General features: G+C 39.8%; 1 protein-coding gene across 6 annotated transcripts in view; it reads left to right on the top strand.

The window, feature by feature from the left end:
- Positions 1 to 18,765, top strand: part of LOC128096310 (ribitol-5-phosphate transferase FKTN) — a 72,019-nt gene that overhangs the window by 30,415 nt on the left and 22,839 nt on the right. For 5 of the 6 annotated variants that reach the window (XM_052715730.1, XM_052715731.1, XM_052715729.1 and 2 more), the window contains exons 5-7: positions 7,764 to 8,041; positions 10,009 to 10,141; positions 16,780 to 16,909. In XM_052715730.1, the coding sequence (XP_052571690.1) occupies positions 7,764 to 8,041; positions 10,009 to 10,141; positions 16,780 to 16,909 (541 nt within the window). The remainder of the gene's footprint in view (positions 1 to 7,763; positions 8,042 to 10,008; positions 10,142 to 16,779; positions 16,910 to 18,765) is intronic. The other variant, XM_052715732.1, reaches the window with a different exon arrangement.

Genomic DNA, 18,765 nt, shown 5'->3' with positions numbered 1-18,765 from the left:
GGTTATAGATGGAACAAGTAGGACATTTTTTCACAATATCCTTAGCCTGTTGCCAAGTGATGGAGAAATCCTTCTTCAAACCTTTGCTATTTACATGGCATTTCCTATGAAATTCTGAAGCTTCTAGCACATTACTTATTAGTAACTGATCAATCTCATCATTACCTTGTGCTAGAGGTCCTGGCAGACCTGTATGGGATCTGATATGTGTTATATATATAGGATGTTCCCTTTTTCTGATGATTTCCTGCAATTGTATGAATAATGAAGTTAATTCTGTATTATCAGGAATAAATTCAGCAGTTTCAATATGTAAAACAACTCTCTCTGCATATTGAGAGTCAGTGACTATATTGAGGGGTTCTGTGAAGTCCTTCAGTACAATAAGAATGGCATACAGTTCTGCCTTTTGTACAGAGCTGTATGGACTTTGTACCACTTTACTTAGGTCTCCTGATTTATATCCTGCTTTCCCTGATTTATTTGCATCAGTATAGAATGTGAGGACTCCAGAAATTGGCTTTTGCTGTACAATGTGAGGAAGGACCCATTCGGTCTTCTTTATGAATTCTATTCTCTTGCTTTTGGGATAGTGGTTGTTAATCTCTCCCAAAAAGTTACTGCAGGCTCTCTGCCAGTATTCATTATCTTTCCATAGTGATGAAATTTCTTCATTAGTTAAAGGTACTACAATTTCTGCTGGGTCCATTCCTGTCAACTGGCGAAGTCTTAGTTTACCTTTTTGAATCAAATCAGAGATCTTTTCTATATAAGTCTTTAATTTCTTATTTGGTTTACGTGGTAGGAATATCCATTCCAATATAATATCTTCCCTCTGCATCAAAATACCTGTTGGGGAATTTCTGGAGGGGAATATGACAAGAATGCATTTAAGTTCTGGATCCACACGATCCACATGTGCTTCTCGAATTGTCTTTTCTACTAGGGCCAATTCCTTCTCAGCTTCGGCTGATAATTCTCTTGGACTATTTAATTCTTTGTTCCCTTCTAGAGTATTAGCCAAATTTTGTAGTCCCTCTTTGGGTATTCCCATGATACCCAGTAAGTTGGAAATGCTTCCTAATAACTTTTGAAAATCATTAGGAGTCTTCAATCGATCTCTCCTTAGCTGTACCTTTTGGGGTCTAATTTTTTGTAGCTCTATCTTATATCCTAAGTAGTTAATAGAATCTCCTCTTTGTATTTTTTCAGGAGCAATTTGCAGTCCCCAGCGAGGTAAAACTTTCTTTACTTCTTCAAACATGCTTTCTAATGTATCTAACTTTGGATCAGCTAATAGGATATCATCCATATAGTGATAAATTATGGATTGTGGAAACTTTACACGAATTATCTCCAATGGTTTCTGCACAAAGTATTGGCACAAAGTAGGGCTGTTTAACATTCCCTGTGGGAGAACCTTCCATTGATATCTCTTGACTGGCTGAGAATTGTTATAATTAGGTACTGTGAAGGCAAATTTTTCTCTATCATTTTCTTGTAAGGGTATGGTAAAGAAACAGTCTTTTAAGTCAATAACTATTATAGGCCATTCTTTAGGTAGCATAGAGGGCAAGGGCATCCCAGTCTGTAGGGACCCATTGGCTGAATTACTTTATTAATAGCTCTCAGATCTGTCAGCATTCTCCAATTGCCAGACTTTTTTTTAATAACAAATACAGGAGAATTCCAAGGGCTGGTAGATTCTTCAATGTGTTGAGCATTTAACTGCTCTTGAACCAGCTGTTCTAAAGCTTGTAGCTTGTCTTTTGTCAAAGGCCATTGTCCAACCCAGACAGGTTTATTAGTTAGCCATTTTAAAGGTAAGGCATTTGGTACTTCTGAGAATTCAACAGCAGTTGTGCTCTGTTTGTGAACAGCCTGAATGGTTGGTGCCTGATTTTTATAGCATGTGATGATACTATTCCTAGAAACATGCATTTGTCTGTATTCTTTTTCTGAAAGTGTAGGAATTTTAATCTGGGTATTCCACTGTTGTAACAGATCTCGGCCCCAAAGATTTACTGCTACATTTGCTACATATGGCTTCAGCCTTCCTCTCTGTCCTTCTGGCCCTATGCATTCAACCCATCTCGAACTCTGTTTTATCTGAGATAGGGTGCCAATCCCTAAAAGTTGGACATCTACCTCTTGAAGAGGCCAATTTGGATGCCATGATTTTGGTGTAATTATAGTCACATCTGCACCTGTGTCTACCAGTCCCTCCATAACCAGGCCATTAATTCAAATTCTAAGCTTTGGTCTTTGATCATTTATGGAAGTCTGCCAAAATATTTGTTTTATAGTGTTCTTTGTAAACTGTGATCCATCCATCAGAGCTGTTTTATCATCCATTGCAGTATCAGTTTTTACATTAGGCATTGGTTTATTCAGTTGTCTTGGAGAGGAATTTCTTCCACAGTGGCTGGGAATGTTCATACTACATTTGATTTGGGGGCCTGCAAGAGGCCCCCTGAGGCGTTTCCCGCCAGTAAAGGGTTACCTCGTATATCTATTTTTGATCTGCACTCACTGGTCCAATGTCGGCCTTTGCCACACCTTCTACATAATCCGGGAGGTGGTTGGGGTCTCCTGTTTAGGCTATTCCTAAAAGGAGTATTACTCCTAGGAGTACCCCACGTACAGTTTTTACTTATATGACCTGGTGTACCACATTTAAAACATTTGGTAACACGGGGCCTTCTTTCACCTCTGGGATTTGTCTCTCCTATCCAAGCCTCATTACTGTAGTTACGAGACTCAACACCATTAGTATACTGAATCCACTCTTCCAAAGGAGCTGATCTGATCTTTAATGGTGTAAGTATTCTTCTGCATTCTGCATTAGCATTGTCGAACGCCAAGGACTCAGTTAATACTTTTCTTAATTCTTTATCTGATACAGCTCTTGTTATAGCTGTGTTCAGTCTTTGTAAAAAATCAGTGAAGGATTCGTGTGGTCCCTGAAATATCTTTGTGTATACCTCAGTTGGTTTTCCAGGTTCTGGAATTTTTTCCCAAGCATTTAGAGCTGCTGTACGGCATAGGGATATTGTATGTTCATCATAAGTGGCTTGTACATTCCTGTCAGCGAACCATCCCTCACCAAGTATTTGATCTTGGGAGATCACAAAACCTCTGATTTTACCTTGTTGTTCTAAATTTTTTGCCTCTTCTCTCAACCAGCTTTGCCACTGTAGCTGCTGACTATATTCTAGAACAGCTGAAATTAACTGATGCCAGTCATCTGGGATGATTCTATGTGAGGTAGACCACGAATTTAACAATTGTTTTACATATGTGGAGTGTATCCCATACATAACTACTGCTTCCTTTATATTTTTAAAGTCCCTTGTTGAAATTGGTTGTACTGTATATGTAGTATATGGCTCGGGGTGTGTGTCATTCGCTGGCTTCTCATGGATGATAACAGGATAAGCCATTGTGTGAGAGCCATTTGGAGATGTTACAACCTCTATGGTCTTGCCCTTCTGCTTATTAGGTCCCTTGTCATGTTTCCTGAGAGTTTCTTCTAAGGCCTGCAAACGAGCACCTAGAGTCTGTTCTATGGAGTGAACCTCCTCTCTGGCAAGGGACTCCAGATTTCTCATGGAATCATAGAAGTTTTTATGTTCCTCAGAAACACATGATTCCATGGACCTTATCTTATCAATTAATGATAATCTTTCTTCCTTATATAGTGTCTGGAGAGTTAGTGTTCTGTCCATTAAATATTCACATTTATTATCAATAAGATCAATTTTTGGTACAAGCCTGTTTTGTAAATCCTGATCAGCAGATTCCAGAGAAAGAATCTTTTTCTCTAAGGTCTCATTGCTATCCGTTAAAGCAGATTCCAGAGATAGAATCTTTTTCTGTAAGCCTTCATTGTTAGTTTTGAAAGCCTGTAAATCCTGGTTAGCAGATTCCAGAGAAAGAATCTTTTTCTCTAAGGTCTCATTGCTATCCGTTAAAGCAGATTCCAGAGATAGAATCTTTTCCTGTAAGCCCTCATTGTTAGTTTTGAAAGCCTGTAAATCCTGGTTAGCAGATTCCAGAGAAAGAATCTTTTTCTCTAAGGTCTCATTGCTATCTGTTAAAGCAGATTCCAGAGAGAGAATCTTTTTCTGTAAGCCCTCATTGTTAGTTTTGAAAGCCTGTAAATCCTGGTTAGCAGATTCCAGAGAGAGAATCTTTTTCTGTAAGCCCTCATTGTTAGTTTTGAAAGCCTGTAAATCCTGGTTAGCAGATTCCAGAGAAAGAATCTTTTTCTCTAAGGTCTCATTGCTATCTGTTAAAGCAGATTCCAGAGAGAGAATCTTTTTCTGTAAGCCCTCATTGCTCTCACTTAAAGCCCGTATCAGTCCCAATAATGACTCATCTTTGTTCTTGCTATTAAACCAGTGTTTGAACACTGTGTGGATTATTACAATGAATACCAAAATGGTACAGGCCAGATATGCCTTAGGAAGGTCGTATATTTCCAGGAAGATGTCATTCATCATACAGGCAAAAAGGTTTTCAAATTCTTGTGAGGTAATGTTGTCAGCCATATTACAAGAATTACTCAAAATTTGTTAGTCAGTTTTAAGGTGTAAAATTATCAAGTACTTCTACTTGAAATAAAACGCTGGTTTGCCTATCTTACCTTTCGGTGGGGGGGGGGGGTGTAGTGGCGCTTTTCAGCCAGCGGGAGGCGCTGGTACAGCTCCAAAGCAGGGCCTGCTGGCAACCTTGGCTGGCGGCAGCTGGAGGCAGGAGCCGGGATGGCGGGGAGCCGGGATGGCGGGAGCCGGGATGGTGGGAGCCGGGGCCCGCACTCGGGGAGGAGGGGGATCGCCTCACTCACAGCGGTTTTTCGCTGGTCTGGGGGCTAAGCTAGGGAGCTGAGACCGGACTAGCTGCTCCCTTTTTCGGGAATGGAACCGTGTAGGTGTTCCCTGGTTCTATGGAACTCTGCAGGCGGGTTTAGGTACCCGCTAGCCGGGCAGGAGGCTGAGGGCGGGAGCCACCCAGGCCTTTGGAACTTGCCCCACGTGAGTGCCAGATATTGGTGAAATTATGAAGGCCACTCCACGTAGTTAAAAGGAGATTTATTTAATGGCGTAACTTACAAATTAAGGAATAGGTAGGTCGCGGAGTCTGGGGAAGGTGTATCACAGTCCAGCGGTGTTCTCTGGAGCTCTGCTCGGTCCACCTCTCCAGTCCAGGGTCCCGCAACAGAGAGAGCGCCCACCGATCCGATCTCGGGTCCCCCGGCGCCTCCCTTGGCCCCGCCTTGTAGGCGTGACAGTTGCCAAAGTCTCAATGGGGGTTGGAACTTCCAGATCAAAGCTGGAATGGCTACCCACTACAGTTTTATATCAGTATTTCCTCAAATGAAGTTTGTAGTAATTATAACCTTTACATATATGTACTCCCCCATATCAACATAACGTCACACTTATAACCTACAGATCAAATGAAGTAATGATGTTTCAGTGTATAAAAGTTCTGAAATGGCTACATTGGAAGTATACTATACATTATACTTAATATAAGTGTAATATAAGTGATTCTTATATCTATGTCTGTGTGTTTGCAGAGTGTTATTGCTGTAAATATAGACTGTTGTTACACATGACATTGTTGTTAGTAATGTGATTTCTCAAAGTAGCCAGCAAGAGAAAGTAAATTAGGCACTCGGGAGACTGGAGTACAAAAATTTCAAGTCAGCCTGGGCTACATAACAAAACCCTTTCCCAATAATAATATAATGTAAAATTCTGTCTTCATTAATACAGTTATTTCATCTTGGGAGGTAAGGGTTGAGGTCATTGTAAACAGGGTTTTCACTGTTCCCATCTGATAGCATATTTTAAATTATGTATAAAACAGTGCAGATTTTTGTATTTTAGATTATAAAACACCCAGATGTAGCTAAAATTACTTCTCAGAGAGAGACATAAACAGTGGCTACATCTTCTCACCAGTTCCCAGTGACAAACTGAGGCATGATCCACAGAAGTTCTCTCTGGGAATCCAGTGAGTTTCTTGAGCTGACTTACAGATGAGAGGTTACTCACAGGGTGTGGGTGCTGCCCCGCAACTGGCCTCACCTGGAAAGCCTTTACCTAAATGATCTTCTCCATCATCACATACGTGGAGCCTCTTTCTCCTAGTTTGCCCTGGCCTCTGTTCTCTAGCTCTCCCTGGAGGCATCACCTGGTGTAGTTAAGGCAGAGTTGCATACAGTAGATGTGGGGGGGCTGCTGGAAACCCAGGTGCAGGTCTTGAGACCCTCTGTAGCCCTCCATGAGGGGTGTGAGCAGTCAACCAGCCCAAATGGGATGACCTTTTGCGAGAGGGCACAGCTGGACTTCCCAAGGTGGTCATTGCTTGGCTCAGGACAGTCACTCACACACCAGTGTTCTGGCCTCGGCCTCTAAATACCAGTTTATTGTTATGGTACGAAATATTCCTCCACGTTTCCAAAGTGTCTCTTGAGTGCAATACTCTTGCTACTTTGGAAGGAAGGAATAAACACTAGGCAAGACTAACATGACCAGAGTCTGTGGAAGAAGAAAAGGTCTGCTAGGGACTGGTGAGATGACTCAGCAGGTGAGCTGGCTTGTCACCAAGCCTCACAGTCTGGGTTTGGTCTTCAATATCTTTCTGAATTCTGTGGACAGTGAGACACACTTTCTGAAAGCTTTATGTTCCAGGACTATAGGTTAGATGTAAGTAGAACCTTCCTTGCTGGCCTCACATAGTTTCTGTGGGTAGCAAAGGAGATATCAGTGTGCTGGCACTTTGTACACATTAGGTGGCTTTGTGTATTATTAGCTGTGTTTTGAAAGTTGACTTGAAGTATGTTTCCTTACCTATTATGCTTATGCTACTTCTTTTATAGGGTAAGTATAATATTCAAATGGAAATGTAAGAATACAAGTAAAAGTTCTTTAGAGATTATAAATTCCTAGTGAAATACAAGATTTTCTAAGAATCAGGAGTTCACTAACGCTGAGGCTGACCTCAAATTTACAGTCTTTCGGCAAGGACTGCAGTTGATGGGCCACTGTACCCAGCAGAGACTCTTTTTTTTTTTTTTTTATAATGTTTTTAATTGAAACAGAATTGCATCAGCCATTTCAAGGAGAGCCTTTCCCAGCAGGCTTCCTGGTATTATGTCTTTCACTGTCTTTTGATCCCCTCTTCTGCAATGTTCCCCGAACCATAGATGCTGAGTTGTAATGTAGACATATCCATTGGGCTAGCAGATACTCATAGTAATATTTAGTCATCTAAATTCTACATGTAGGATAATCTTGATAAATGAGATTTAAATTATAATGATTTTCAAAACGTCCATTGTCTTACAGTACATTGCAATCTTTTTGCTGATGTTTGCACTGTGGTAGGGGTTCTGTTATAGCATTTTTAAGTGTTAGGAGATAAGAATTGTAAGTTTGCTTTCTGTTCTTCCTACTAACATCTACTTCATAGAAACTAATGGGAGGACACTAAATGAACATTCTTCTCCTTCGGGAGAAATTTGTGTTATTTTCAGAGTCCTGAGACCTATTCTCCATTCTCCATACCTTTGTTTTGCTACTTCCTCCTTTCCGCACTACCTTCTGTTTCCTACTGTCCTTTTTTACAATGTTCTGGCAAAAAGCAAATCAAGACAAAAATATGGCTTCATTAATGGTGTAACGATTGCTTTAGTTTTGTTATTAGCATTTGGTTTAAAATATTCAGGCTTGATCTTTTCCTTATTCTAGGATGGCTGGTTTCAGATAGCTGAGAATATGGGATTTCAGTGCTTAAAGACTGAAAGCAAAGATCCTCGGCTAGATGGAATCGACTCACTTTCTGGAACTGAAATCCCTCTGCACTATGTCTGTAAGCTGGCCACTCATGCCATCCACTTGGTGTTCTTTCATGAGAGGAGCGGCAACTACCTCTGGCATGGTCACCTGCGGCTCCAAGGACACGTGGACAGAAAGTTTGTTCCTTTTCGAAAGTTACAGTTCGGTCGTTATCCTGGAGCTTTTGACAGGTAAGTCTGTCTATAACAATAAACAATAATAAATCAGTGATATTATGTGTTTATAGTTATATGTAATCTGTATACTCCTACATTGAAGTATTATATACGTCAGTGAAATCTGCTGCAATTCGGCAACAGCATGGATGGGTCCTACAATGCTGAGTGTTCCAAGGCAGAAAAGAATAATAGCATATGCTATACTGTGTTCATGGATATGTTTAAAATAGAATAAAGGTACTAAGAATAGTAAGGAAAAGTTACCCCCAAAGAAGATAGAATGTATCCCTAGAAGGGGAAGGATAGACAGGGAGTTACTGAGTGGGGTTCAGAGACCTCCAGGGGAGCTGACAAGATTCAGTGTCTGTGATGAAGATGAAGACACAAATGCTTGTAATGCATTATTTTGTGCCTTTATGTTTACATGCACTTGAGTGAGCGTGTTTGTGTGTGTGTGTGTGTGTGTGTGTGTGTGTGTGTGTGTGTGTGTGTGTGTGTTATTTTAATTTCCCTGTGTCCTGACTCACACCTGTAAACCTAGCATTCTGGAAGCTGAAGCAGGAGAATTGCAAGCCGTAGGTGAGACTGGGCCAAGGAACAAGTTGCAAGCCAACCTGGCTGTAATCGTGAAACACTGCCTCAAAAAACTAAGACAGATCATGGGAATAAAAATAATACTCTGTGTAGAAGTCTGTCCTTAACTATCACACTAGTAAACGCTGCTGAATGGAAACAGGTACTTGAGGAGACTCAGGAAACCGGACTGTGAATGTCAGCTTTCTGACCCAGAGTCGGACTTCTCTTTCTCCTCGGAAGTCCTTAATGATGTTATAATCTGTCTGAAACTCTGGAACTTGATATGAATATAGCAGTGAATGTTTGTCCTTTGCCTTAAAGTCTATCATTCTAATAAGAATTTTCATATCGATATGTTTTGCTACCACTTTTAGAGAAACACTGCTTTGTTAGCTTTAGAACTGTAAGGGCATGTGTATTTTTGTTTTCTTGTTAGTGTTTAACATCATGAATTTGAGAAACAGCTGAAAGGGTGTTCAGAACTGGGGAAGTCAGGAATATAAGTGACGATTAGTGGGTTATAAGAAACAGTTTCTTGTCAATGTTTCTTCCTTTATTTTTGTCGAAATCTTAGCCACTATTCACATAAGCACTTTTTCTTACTTTGTGTTTCAAACATTTTTTTGTGGGGGGGAGTCATTTAGTTCTTTAAGGTATTAAAAATTTATATCAAAGTTTAGTTAATAATTTAATTAAGTTCAATATTGCCAATTAAGAAATAACTTGTAAGTGTAATGTGTGCCAGTAGATAAAGCCATTTGTACATTTTATAGTTTTACCTAGAGGAATAGAACGTTCTCAAGAAATACTCATAGAAGGTCGGTTCCAGGTAACTTTCCAGTCAGTGAGGCTCCCAAGCTACAGTAATTTAACTCAGTATTTCTTAACTTTAAGAACTATTTACTTCTTTAAAACTAAATTGGTAACTGAAAAAGGATGTCATTCAACTTTCATTTCTGCTTAAAATGCCAAAGTAGCTATAAAACTATTTTAGATGCACCAAGTCAGCCCTAGTGGCACAGGTCTGTAATCCCCGCTCTTGGGAGTCTGAAGCAGTAAGACTGCAAAATCAGTGCCAGCTTTGTCAACTTAGGAAGAACTTGTCTTAAAAAAAGAGGGGTGATGTAGCTCAGTGGCTGCATGCAGAGGGCCCGAGGTTCATTCCATACCATTCCCTCCTCACTCCCAAATTAAGCTGCATTAGTGAAAATACTTAATACTGAAATTCTGCTCTGCTATTGGATGTCAGATTTCCAAGGTCCTAATAAAGTTGTTGATTGATACCTGAAGTATTTGAAGAAAATTCACTTGATGTTTAGCTCCTTGGCTAATGTTCACTATTTTAAAAGGCTGCCTGTGTTCTGGATTAAATGTTGATAGAAAATCTTAACTTTCCTTTTCAGGCCAGAGTTACAGCAAGTTACTGTAGATGGACTAGATGTGCTTATTCCAAAAGACCCAGGACACTTTCTAGAAGAAGTACTACACTCCAGATTTATCGAGTGCAGGTATAAAGAAGCTCGGGCATTCCTTCAGGTTAGAGACGATGAAATAATATAATTCTAAATTAAATTAATGAGAATTAGGGCTCGATTAGTTTTTAAGAGGAAGTGAAGATGGCTTGTGCAGAATAGGTTTAAATGTCTTGTTAAGTTGATCATTTTTCATCCTACTTATTTTCTTTTAATTTAAAGTTAAAAACTTCATTTTTTCCCTAAGGGTTAGGGGTGTAGCGTAATGAGTTGAGTGCCTGTCTGAAATGCACAGGGCTTGAGTTTGATTTTCCCCACCAGGTGCAGTAGCAGGTGCATGAGCCCAGGGATGCTTTCTAACTGAGATCTTGTGCCTAAGCTGGCTTTGTGCTGGGGTTACAAACTTGCCTTATCAGCCAGCAGAATCTATGCTTTCCTGTTGGAGATAGGCTCTTGGTGGTCCAGGCTACCTCTGCAATCACCGTGTAGTGGAACATCACCTTCAACCCTCTGCCTCCATCTTCCAAGTGCTGGAATTATACACACACACACACACACACACACACACACACACACACGCACACGCACACGCACACACGCACACACAATTTTTTCTACCCTGATTGGGGAATGGGCATATATATATATTGCTTTGTTTTATTAGATCCTGATAGAATTAACCCTTGCTTCATTCCAAAATTATGAGAGTTCATAAGCTTTGTTTTTAAAGTAGCGGTGTTTTTTTTTTTTTTTTAAGATTTATATATTTACCATGTATATAGTATTCCTGTACACCAGAAGAAGGCACCAGATCTCATTATAGATGGTTGTGAGCCATCATGTGGTTGCTAGGAATTGAACTCAGGACCTCTGGAAGAGCAGCCAGTGCTCTTAACCCTAAGCCATTTCTCTAGCCTGTTTTTTTGTTGTTGTTTTTTGTTTTTGTTTTGTTTTTGTTTTGCTCTTTTTGTGTTTTTTAAGAAGTTTATGTTGACTTAGAATATAGCCACTGAAGAGGATCCATGTGGATTTAGAAAGACTAAATGAAAATAGGGTTATTTTTTTTTATCAGACATTTGGCACTGAATATGAGTGTGAGAGTCTTTGGCAAATGCTAAACAAGTGCTATCCAGAGACCAGCTGAATTTTTAGTTTTTCCTCTGTGAATCTAGCTTTGTAGGTTTCTGACTGTAGTGGTATACAAATAATTTTATTGTCCAACTCTAACAATTTTATGAAACCAGAGATACACTGAAAACAGAGTTTGATGTGGGGATTTGGTTTCCTAATTCTTCTACTTGCCTTTTATTTTCTGGGATTCCCTGGTCAAAGTCTGGCCTGTAGGAAATCCTATGGGCTATTTTCTCCATTAGTGATTGATTTCTGAGGGTCCAGCCCACTGGTGGCAGTGCCACACCTATGCAAATGATTTGGGGTTGACTTATAGCTGAGTAAGTCAGGAAGTAGCATTACTTCATGGTCCTTGCTTCAGTTCTTTTTTGTTTGGGTTTTTTGTTGTTGTTGTTTGTTTCTTTTCTTTTCTTTTTGTTTTTTTGGGGGGGGGTTGTTTTTTTTTGAAAAAGGGTTTCTTTGTATAGCCCTGGCTGGAACTCACTCTGTAGACCAGGCTTGCCTCGAACTCAGCAATCCACCTGCATTTGCCTCCCTAGTGATGGATTAAAGGCATGTGCCATCACTGCCCAAATCTGTGCTTTAGGTCTTACTTTGAGTTCCTGTCCTGAGTCCCTCAGGTATGGACTGTGAATGGGAGTTAGTTGTAAGATGAGTTAAGCCCTTTTCTCCCCCAAGTTGGTTTTTGATCATAGTGTTTATCACACAATATAAAGCAAATTAGTACAAATAGAATGAGAAACTAAATATCAACTTTTTATTGCTGCCCAGTATCCAGTGCTCAAATACAAGGGTCTCAGATACTGTATGCTGGTACCCAAGACTTCGGCCTGACAGTCCAAGTGGTTCTTCTAGCTCTTCCTAGTCCTTTGAATTTATTATTGTAGGGCTGTCAGATCTACTGATCTTGGTGGGAGAGAAGCTAGAAAGCAGCATGTGTGGATAGGCCTGTTTTGTGGGTAAGCACTGCCTTCAGCACATAGTAATAAGAAGTAGAAGTAAGCCAGGCGGTGGTGGCACACACCTTTAATCCCAGCACTCCAGAGGCAGAGACAGGCTGACCTCTGTGAGTTCAAGGCCAGCTTGGTCTACAAAGTGAGTTCCAGGACAGCTAGAGCTCTAACACAGAGAAACCCTGTTTGAAAACCCACAAAAAGAAGGAGTAGAAGTGATGGAGTTCGGTGCTTCCTGACCAAAGGGTATTGCCCACCTCTGCCATAGCAGTTGCCACAGTGAACTGTCAGTGTCTCTTACCCTTCTAATTCTGTGAACTTAACAGCAGGCACCTATTTTATTCATGGTTATCAATTGTTGCCATGACATTCGTGATGCCTAATTTGTTCTTATCTCCTGACATTGTGTTGATATTACAGATGTGGAATCACTAAAAGGTTTGGTCATGTTTTTTATCTTTTTCCTCTTACATGTTTCATTCTTTGTTTCTTAGGTTAGTACCCTGATAAGTAAAAGACCAAGAGGGTCCACTTTCAAATTAAAGTTAACTTACACCCATTTGAACACTTGATGGCGCCAAACAGTCTTAAATGAAATAATAAACACACGATGGTTATAGTAATGAATTAATCAAATTTAAAAAACAAAACAAACAAACAAACAAAGATCTAGTAAAGTTGCTCGTTTATTTTAATGATGATTTTAAAAGAGTATCAGACTTAAGTAACAGTTGCAAGTACAACGCAAATAACATTTTTTTTTTGGCACATTTGAGAGTGAGCTATAAACTAGTGTCCTGAAGCCTTAAATAACAGGGTTTTCTAAAAACCAGAATATTCTCTGTATCTGAATAAAAAAATTAGGGATTAACATACATTGCTTTTAATCTCAATCTAACTCTGTGTGGTAGCACATGCCTGTAATTTCCACACTTGGGAGGCCAGGACGGGAGGATTGCCCAAAGTTCAAGGCCTGCTAAGGCATATAGCAAGACCAGTTTTAAACATCACCAAGAAGCTTCCCCCTGTGCAAGTGACACTTAGGAAAGCTGCGTGCCCTAGAGCTCCTAACAGCTTCCAGGACACCATCAGTCTCAGACCCTAGAAACTGTTGATGCACTCATAACCTTGGGGTGAGGCCTTGTGAAGCTTGCAGATTTGGGGAGTTTCCTGGGACCTTTAGTTTTCATGTACTTCCTGAGTCCTGTGACCTCCCTTCTCCCCCTGCTGGAAATGTTTAAGTTCAGGGGAAGGGCTACAGAACACTGTTGATGTTTACATCATTCACCCAGTTTTCAAGTCTTAAAGTCTTTTGTGACTTTGCATTTTTTCCTTTGTAATTAGAAGTATTTGTTTGCAAGTTACTTTGCAACTATTTAAATATTAACATTTCTCATCAAATTTGTTATTTAAATAAGAAACTCATGGTTTCCTGTTTTCATGAATTGTAGACCCTTACTTTTATCATTGATTTTTATCTGAAGATTGTTGCATATTTGGCTGTTAGAAGACTCTTGACCACAGCTTCTGTGTCTTCTGTCTTATCTCCATCTTTCTTCATTTTTAGCAAAATATAGATATTCTAAGTTCATCTTGTGAATTTCTTGTCTCAGCCCTGGGTTCAGCCATTTCTCTGAGTCGTGGGTCCTTGTATAAGCCAAGATCTAAACAGTAGGGAGCATGCTCATTGCTGTTTGGGTTTTTCTGTACACAGGCCCTCTCATTTAACAGGGACATTATACATATGTCTGTTTATATTTATTTCTAAATCTGTTTGATAAAATTTATAAATTCAAATCATTATCTCCAGCCCAATTAAGTTGTAAGATCTAATTAAACAACATTGGATGACCTGTCAGGGGACTTACTACTGGAGAGATTGGATTGTCCCTCTCAACAGCCATTAATTGTCTGTAGCTCTTCATCTAGGGTTGGAGCCTTGTGGAATTTCCCCCATCCACATTGTAATATCAGCTGATGCTGTCATTGTACAGGTCTTGTTTAGGTGACTATATTGTTAAGATTTTTAGGTACACATCCCTGTTATCTATAGAGGGTACTCTCTCATAGTAGACATTCTGATCCTTTCACTTGTAGAGTCTTTCTGCTGCTTTTTCCATGTTTCCTGAGTCTTCGATATAAAGACTGTGTTGTAGATGTATTAACTAGAGATGGATGCCCCGTGCTCAGCTGTTCATTTCTGGGTTGACTCCTCCACGCCCTGGGTCTGAAGTATGTAGTGTCTTTAGCAATAAGGTCTTACCTTCATGTTCTGGAACACAACCAAGGACAATGGCTTATATTGTTTGGGGAGCTTCTTAGACTCCTCTGGCCAACATCTGGAAGGGAGGTTTCCCATAAGGTGAGTGTTCTTTAACAGAGAGGAAATTGTAGCTTTAAGATGCTTTTAACATTGACAGGCATTATTGGCTTAGCACTTAGTCTTAATAAGCCTGAGCTAATGGCCGAACAGTTATAATTAATATAAGCCTCTGAGTGATTATTTTATAAGCATCAGAGGACCTTGGCGTTGGGTGGGATCTGAGAAACCTTACAGCTACAATCATTTCTTCATTTAGCCACTCACCAGTATTTGTTGCTAACCTACTCTGTACCAGGTGGCATTCTAAAGCTGTTGATTCAGTGAGGGAGAAATGCAGTACCTGTTCTCATATGTTTACAGCCTCACTGGGAAATGACACAAAACCAACAGTTACAACTAAATATAAGAATTAAAAAGACAGAGGACTAGCTCAATGGTTAAGAGCACTGGCTGCTCTTCCAGAGGACCTGGGTTTGATTCCCTGCACCCACATGCAGTTCACAACAGTCTAGAACTCGATTTCCCGGATATCTGATGTCCTCTTCTTTCCTTCCTGGGACCAGGCATGGACATAGTACACAGACATGCATGCATGCAGGCAAAAACTCATATACATAAAATAGTAAAAAATAAATTAGGGACTTAAAACTTCTGTGTAAGTGGCAATCATTGTAAGTTCATGGAGGAGCTGACTATTTTGCTTGGCTTTATGTATTAGCAAGTGTTGAATGGAAACATTGGGGAAACACACTCATCTGTCTTTTTAGGGAAATGAGGATATTTCTCAGAGACTGAGGCTGAAACATGATTTTGTTAGTCACAGGCATACTGAAAAAGAAAGCAACATATAAGGTCACATAGGCTAGAAAGGCTGTGGTATATTTGAGAAATTATATTTTATTACTATAACAGGACATGTAAAAAGAGGCTAGTGATGAGGCCAGACACAGCCAAAGACCTGTGTCCCTGGTCTGCTAGACCAAGTAGTTTATATTTTGTTCCATAGTGAAATATCACTGAAGAATTCATGCTGTTTTCTTCAGTTACAGAATAAAGTGTACTATAGCAGAAAACTAAAATGCCTAAGTAAAAGATAACATTAGTACAAATTCTTATACTTTACAAAAGGACTTTCATTCCAATCTGTACAGTAGTTGTATAAAGCATAGTTATTATCTTTAAGTTATAAATGAGGACATTAACCACAGTGAAATTTGTTTCTTCCATTCTGTTGTTCATTTTTCAGATGTAGAGATACTGTTCTAGACACTGGGGTATTTTATACAATACCCCAACAAACGTCCCCTCCTCATTGAGCTTACACTCTTGTAAAATGATCTGCCCATCCCAAAGGAGATGGACCTAGAGTCCAACACAGATGGTCTGATTCAAAATGTGTCTTTCTGCTTGATGACCCAATCTGTAAAGACAAGTAAACAACTACATCTAAAACATCATATAATCTATTTGGTTTAAATAATGCTCCTGGCTCTGTAATTAGCTCTTCTTTTCTCCCAACTGCCCAGCCTGCTAACTTCTGATGTACAGAGGAAACAGATAACAGTTTCAAGTCTCATCGTTGGGGAATCCTCATTATTTAAATTTCTTCCTCTTAACTTGGCTGCTCCTAGAATCTATTTGAATTATTTTAATGTGTGACTAAGAAGCAACTATAAACTTTGATTTCTGGACTTGTGGGGTATATGCATTTGTGCCTGTATGTAGATATGTGGGCACACTTGTGCACTTGTGTCTGTGAGGCTAGAGGTTGGAACTAGGTGTCTTCCTCTATTACGTCTTGATTATATCCACTCCCAGCTCCCCTGTACTCCTGCCCAATACACCCCCTTTCCATTTTCCTGTCTTCTTATTTTTATAACTCAAAGAATCCAATTAGTGCTTCCTACATGCACGTGGGAGTGGGGCCATGCACCAGAGCTTGGGCACATTAGCAGCAGTCCACAACTTCTTCACCTTATTTTTTGAGACAGTGTCTCTCACTTAACCTGGAACTGATGGACTGGCTAGATGGGCTGGCCAAGGAGCTCCAGGATCTGTTTGTCTCCTTTCTCTGCCACCCCCACAGCACAGGCATCGCAGACCCACACCAACACTCCCAGCTTTTATATGGGTGTTGAGAATCCAAAGCCACTGAGCCACCCAAGCCCCCTACATTTGGATTTTTTGCAGTAGAAAAAAGATACAGTGTTAATTTCCAAGTTCAATTCAGATATCATAGAAAAGTTTCTAACAGTTTAGGGATTGTTATAATAAATAACTTTATTAAACTTTCAGCAGTACCTTGAGGATAACACTGTGGATGCTGTGGCCTTTCGGAGGAGGGCAAAGGAATTACTGCAACTAGCTGCCAAAACATTACAGGAATTGGGAGTGCCCTTCTGGCTGAGCAGTGGAACTTGTCTAGGTAAAAATGCTTTCCTTTTATCTCCATCTCTTCCTTTTGGCTTTAAGAGTGAATGTTTGAAGTGATCAGGTATCAGTAATATTGGAAGTGTAGTATTCATAAGCAGAACAAACATTAATGTATAAAGCAAAGATGTGTTGACTCCTTTAAATAAAGTAATTAATGAAATATAAAATAGAATCTTTTTAAAGCCATTTATTTATGTATTTCATATATAGAAGTGCCCTATTTGCATATACACTTGAGTACCAGAAGAAGGCATCAAATCCTATTATAGATGGTTATGAGCCACTATGTGGGTACTTGGAATTGAATTCAGGTCTTCTGGAAGAGCAGCCAGTGCTCTTAACTCTGGTGATATATTGTGTACTCTAATAAAACTTATCTGGGGTCAGAGATTAGAACAGCCACTAGATAAAGGCCAGGCAGTGGTGGCACACACCTTTAATCCTAGCATACCCGAGGCAGAGATCCATCCAGATCTCTGTGAGTTCAAGGCCACACTAGGAACAGAGCCAGGTGTACAGGCACACACCTTTAATCCCAGCACTTATGATATCATGTCTTGGCTTGGGAAGGACACACACCTTTCATCCCAGGACTTGAGATCTCATGTGTTGTTTGGAAAAGACACACACCTTTAATCCCAGGAAGTGATGGTAGGAAGCAGAATGGTACATAAGGCATGAGGACAAGGAACTAGAAGCTTTTAAGCTTTTAGGCTGTTAAGCAGTTGAACTGAGATCCCTTTCCGATAAGGACTCGGAGGCTTCCAGTCTGAGGAAACAGGATTGGCTGAAGAGTTGGTGAGGTGAGGTTGGCTATGGCTTATTCTGCCTCTCTGATCTTCCAGCTTTCTCTCCAGTACCTGGTGCTGGGTTTGTTTGGGTTTTTTTATTTTTATTAATAAGACCTTTTAAGATTCATGTTATACTTAGCTACTGAGCCATCTTTCCAGCCCTGTAAAATAGAATCATAAGGGCAATTGTATTTACTAAAAGTTATAATAATGTGTACAAATTTATATCAGACATGTAGAGTATGTTTCGTTTCAAGTAATCCTTAAATGGCATTTTGCTATTTCTATCTCAAAGATTATTATTGCTTTAAATTGAAATATTTCAGGAAACATTTCTAGTGAGAGGAAGATTGACAGGCATGCTTTAAGGTCACCTATAACTTCCAGGTCATTGAGAGCATCACTGGTTAGGCATCACTGTTCACCTGAGATGGGAAAGATGCTTTTTGTAGTTTTAAACAGGCAGCTATTAGAATCTGAAAAAGGTTTCTGGATACACCACTCATTATGTCAGCTTCTTGGACTTTAGTATTGTTTAGATCCTTAAGATTGTTTCATTTATCTGTTCCTTCTCAATTTTTACTGTAGTTGATTATGATTATGTTTTTTTTTTTTTTTTTTGGTTTTTTGAGACAGGGTTTCTCTGTGTAGCTTTGCGCCTTTCCTGGAACTCACTTGGTAGCCCAGGCTGGCCTCGAACTCACAGAGATCCGCCTGGCTCTGCCTCCCGAGTGCTGGGATTAAAGGCGTGCGCCACCACCGCCCGGCTATGTTTTTTTTTTTTTTTTTATTGTGACTGTATTTGTTCAGAAGTTAATTCCAGTTAATTCAGCTTTAAAAAGTTACTATAAAATTTATTTTCCCATTCAGAACACTTTGAGACTGAAAGGAAATGCCTTAAATAATTATGCAGGTACAACAGGTGTAACCTGATATTCATAGCTGTCCTATATACTGGGCTGTATGAGAGATTACATGCTTAGACAGGTGAGGCACACATCTTTAATCCAGCACAGGAGGTAGAGGCAGGAGGCTCAAAAGTTCAAGGCCATAGCAA

Source organism: Peromyscus californicus, unplaced genomic scaffold (genome assembly GCF_007827085.1).
Source record: "Peromyscus californicus insignis strain IS unplaced genomic scaffold, ASM782708v3 Scaffold_5__1_contigs__length_169319896, whole genome shotgun sequence".
Classification (NCBI taxonomy): Eukaryota; Metazoa; Chordata; class Mammalia; order Rodentia; family Cricetidae; genus Peromyscus; species Peromyscus californicus.
Note: the sequence above shows the minus strand (reverse complement) of the source record. Positions and strands in the feature narration are given on the sequence as shown.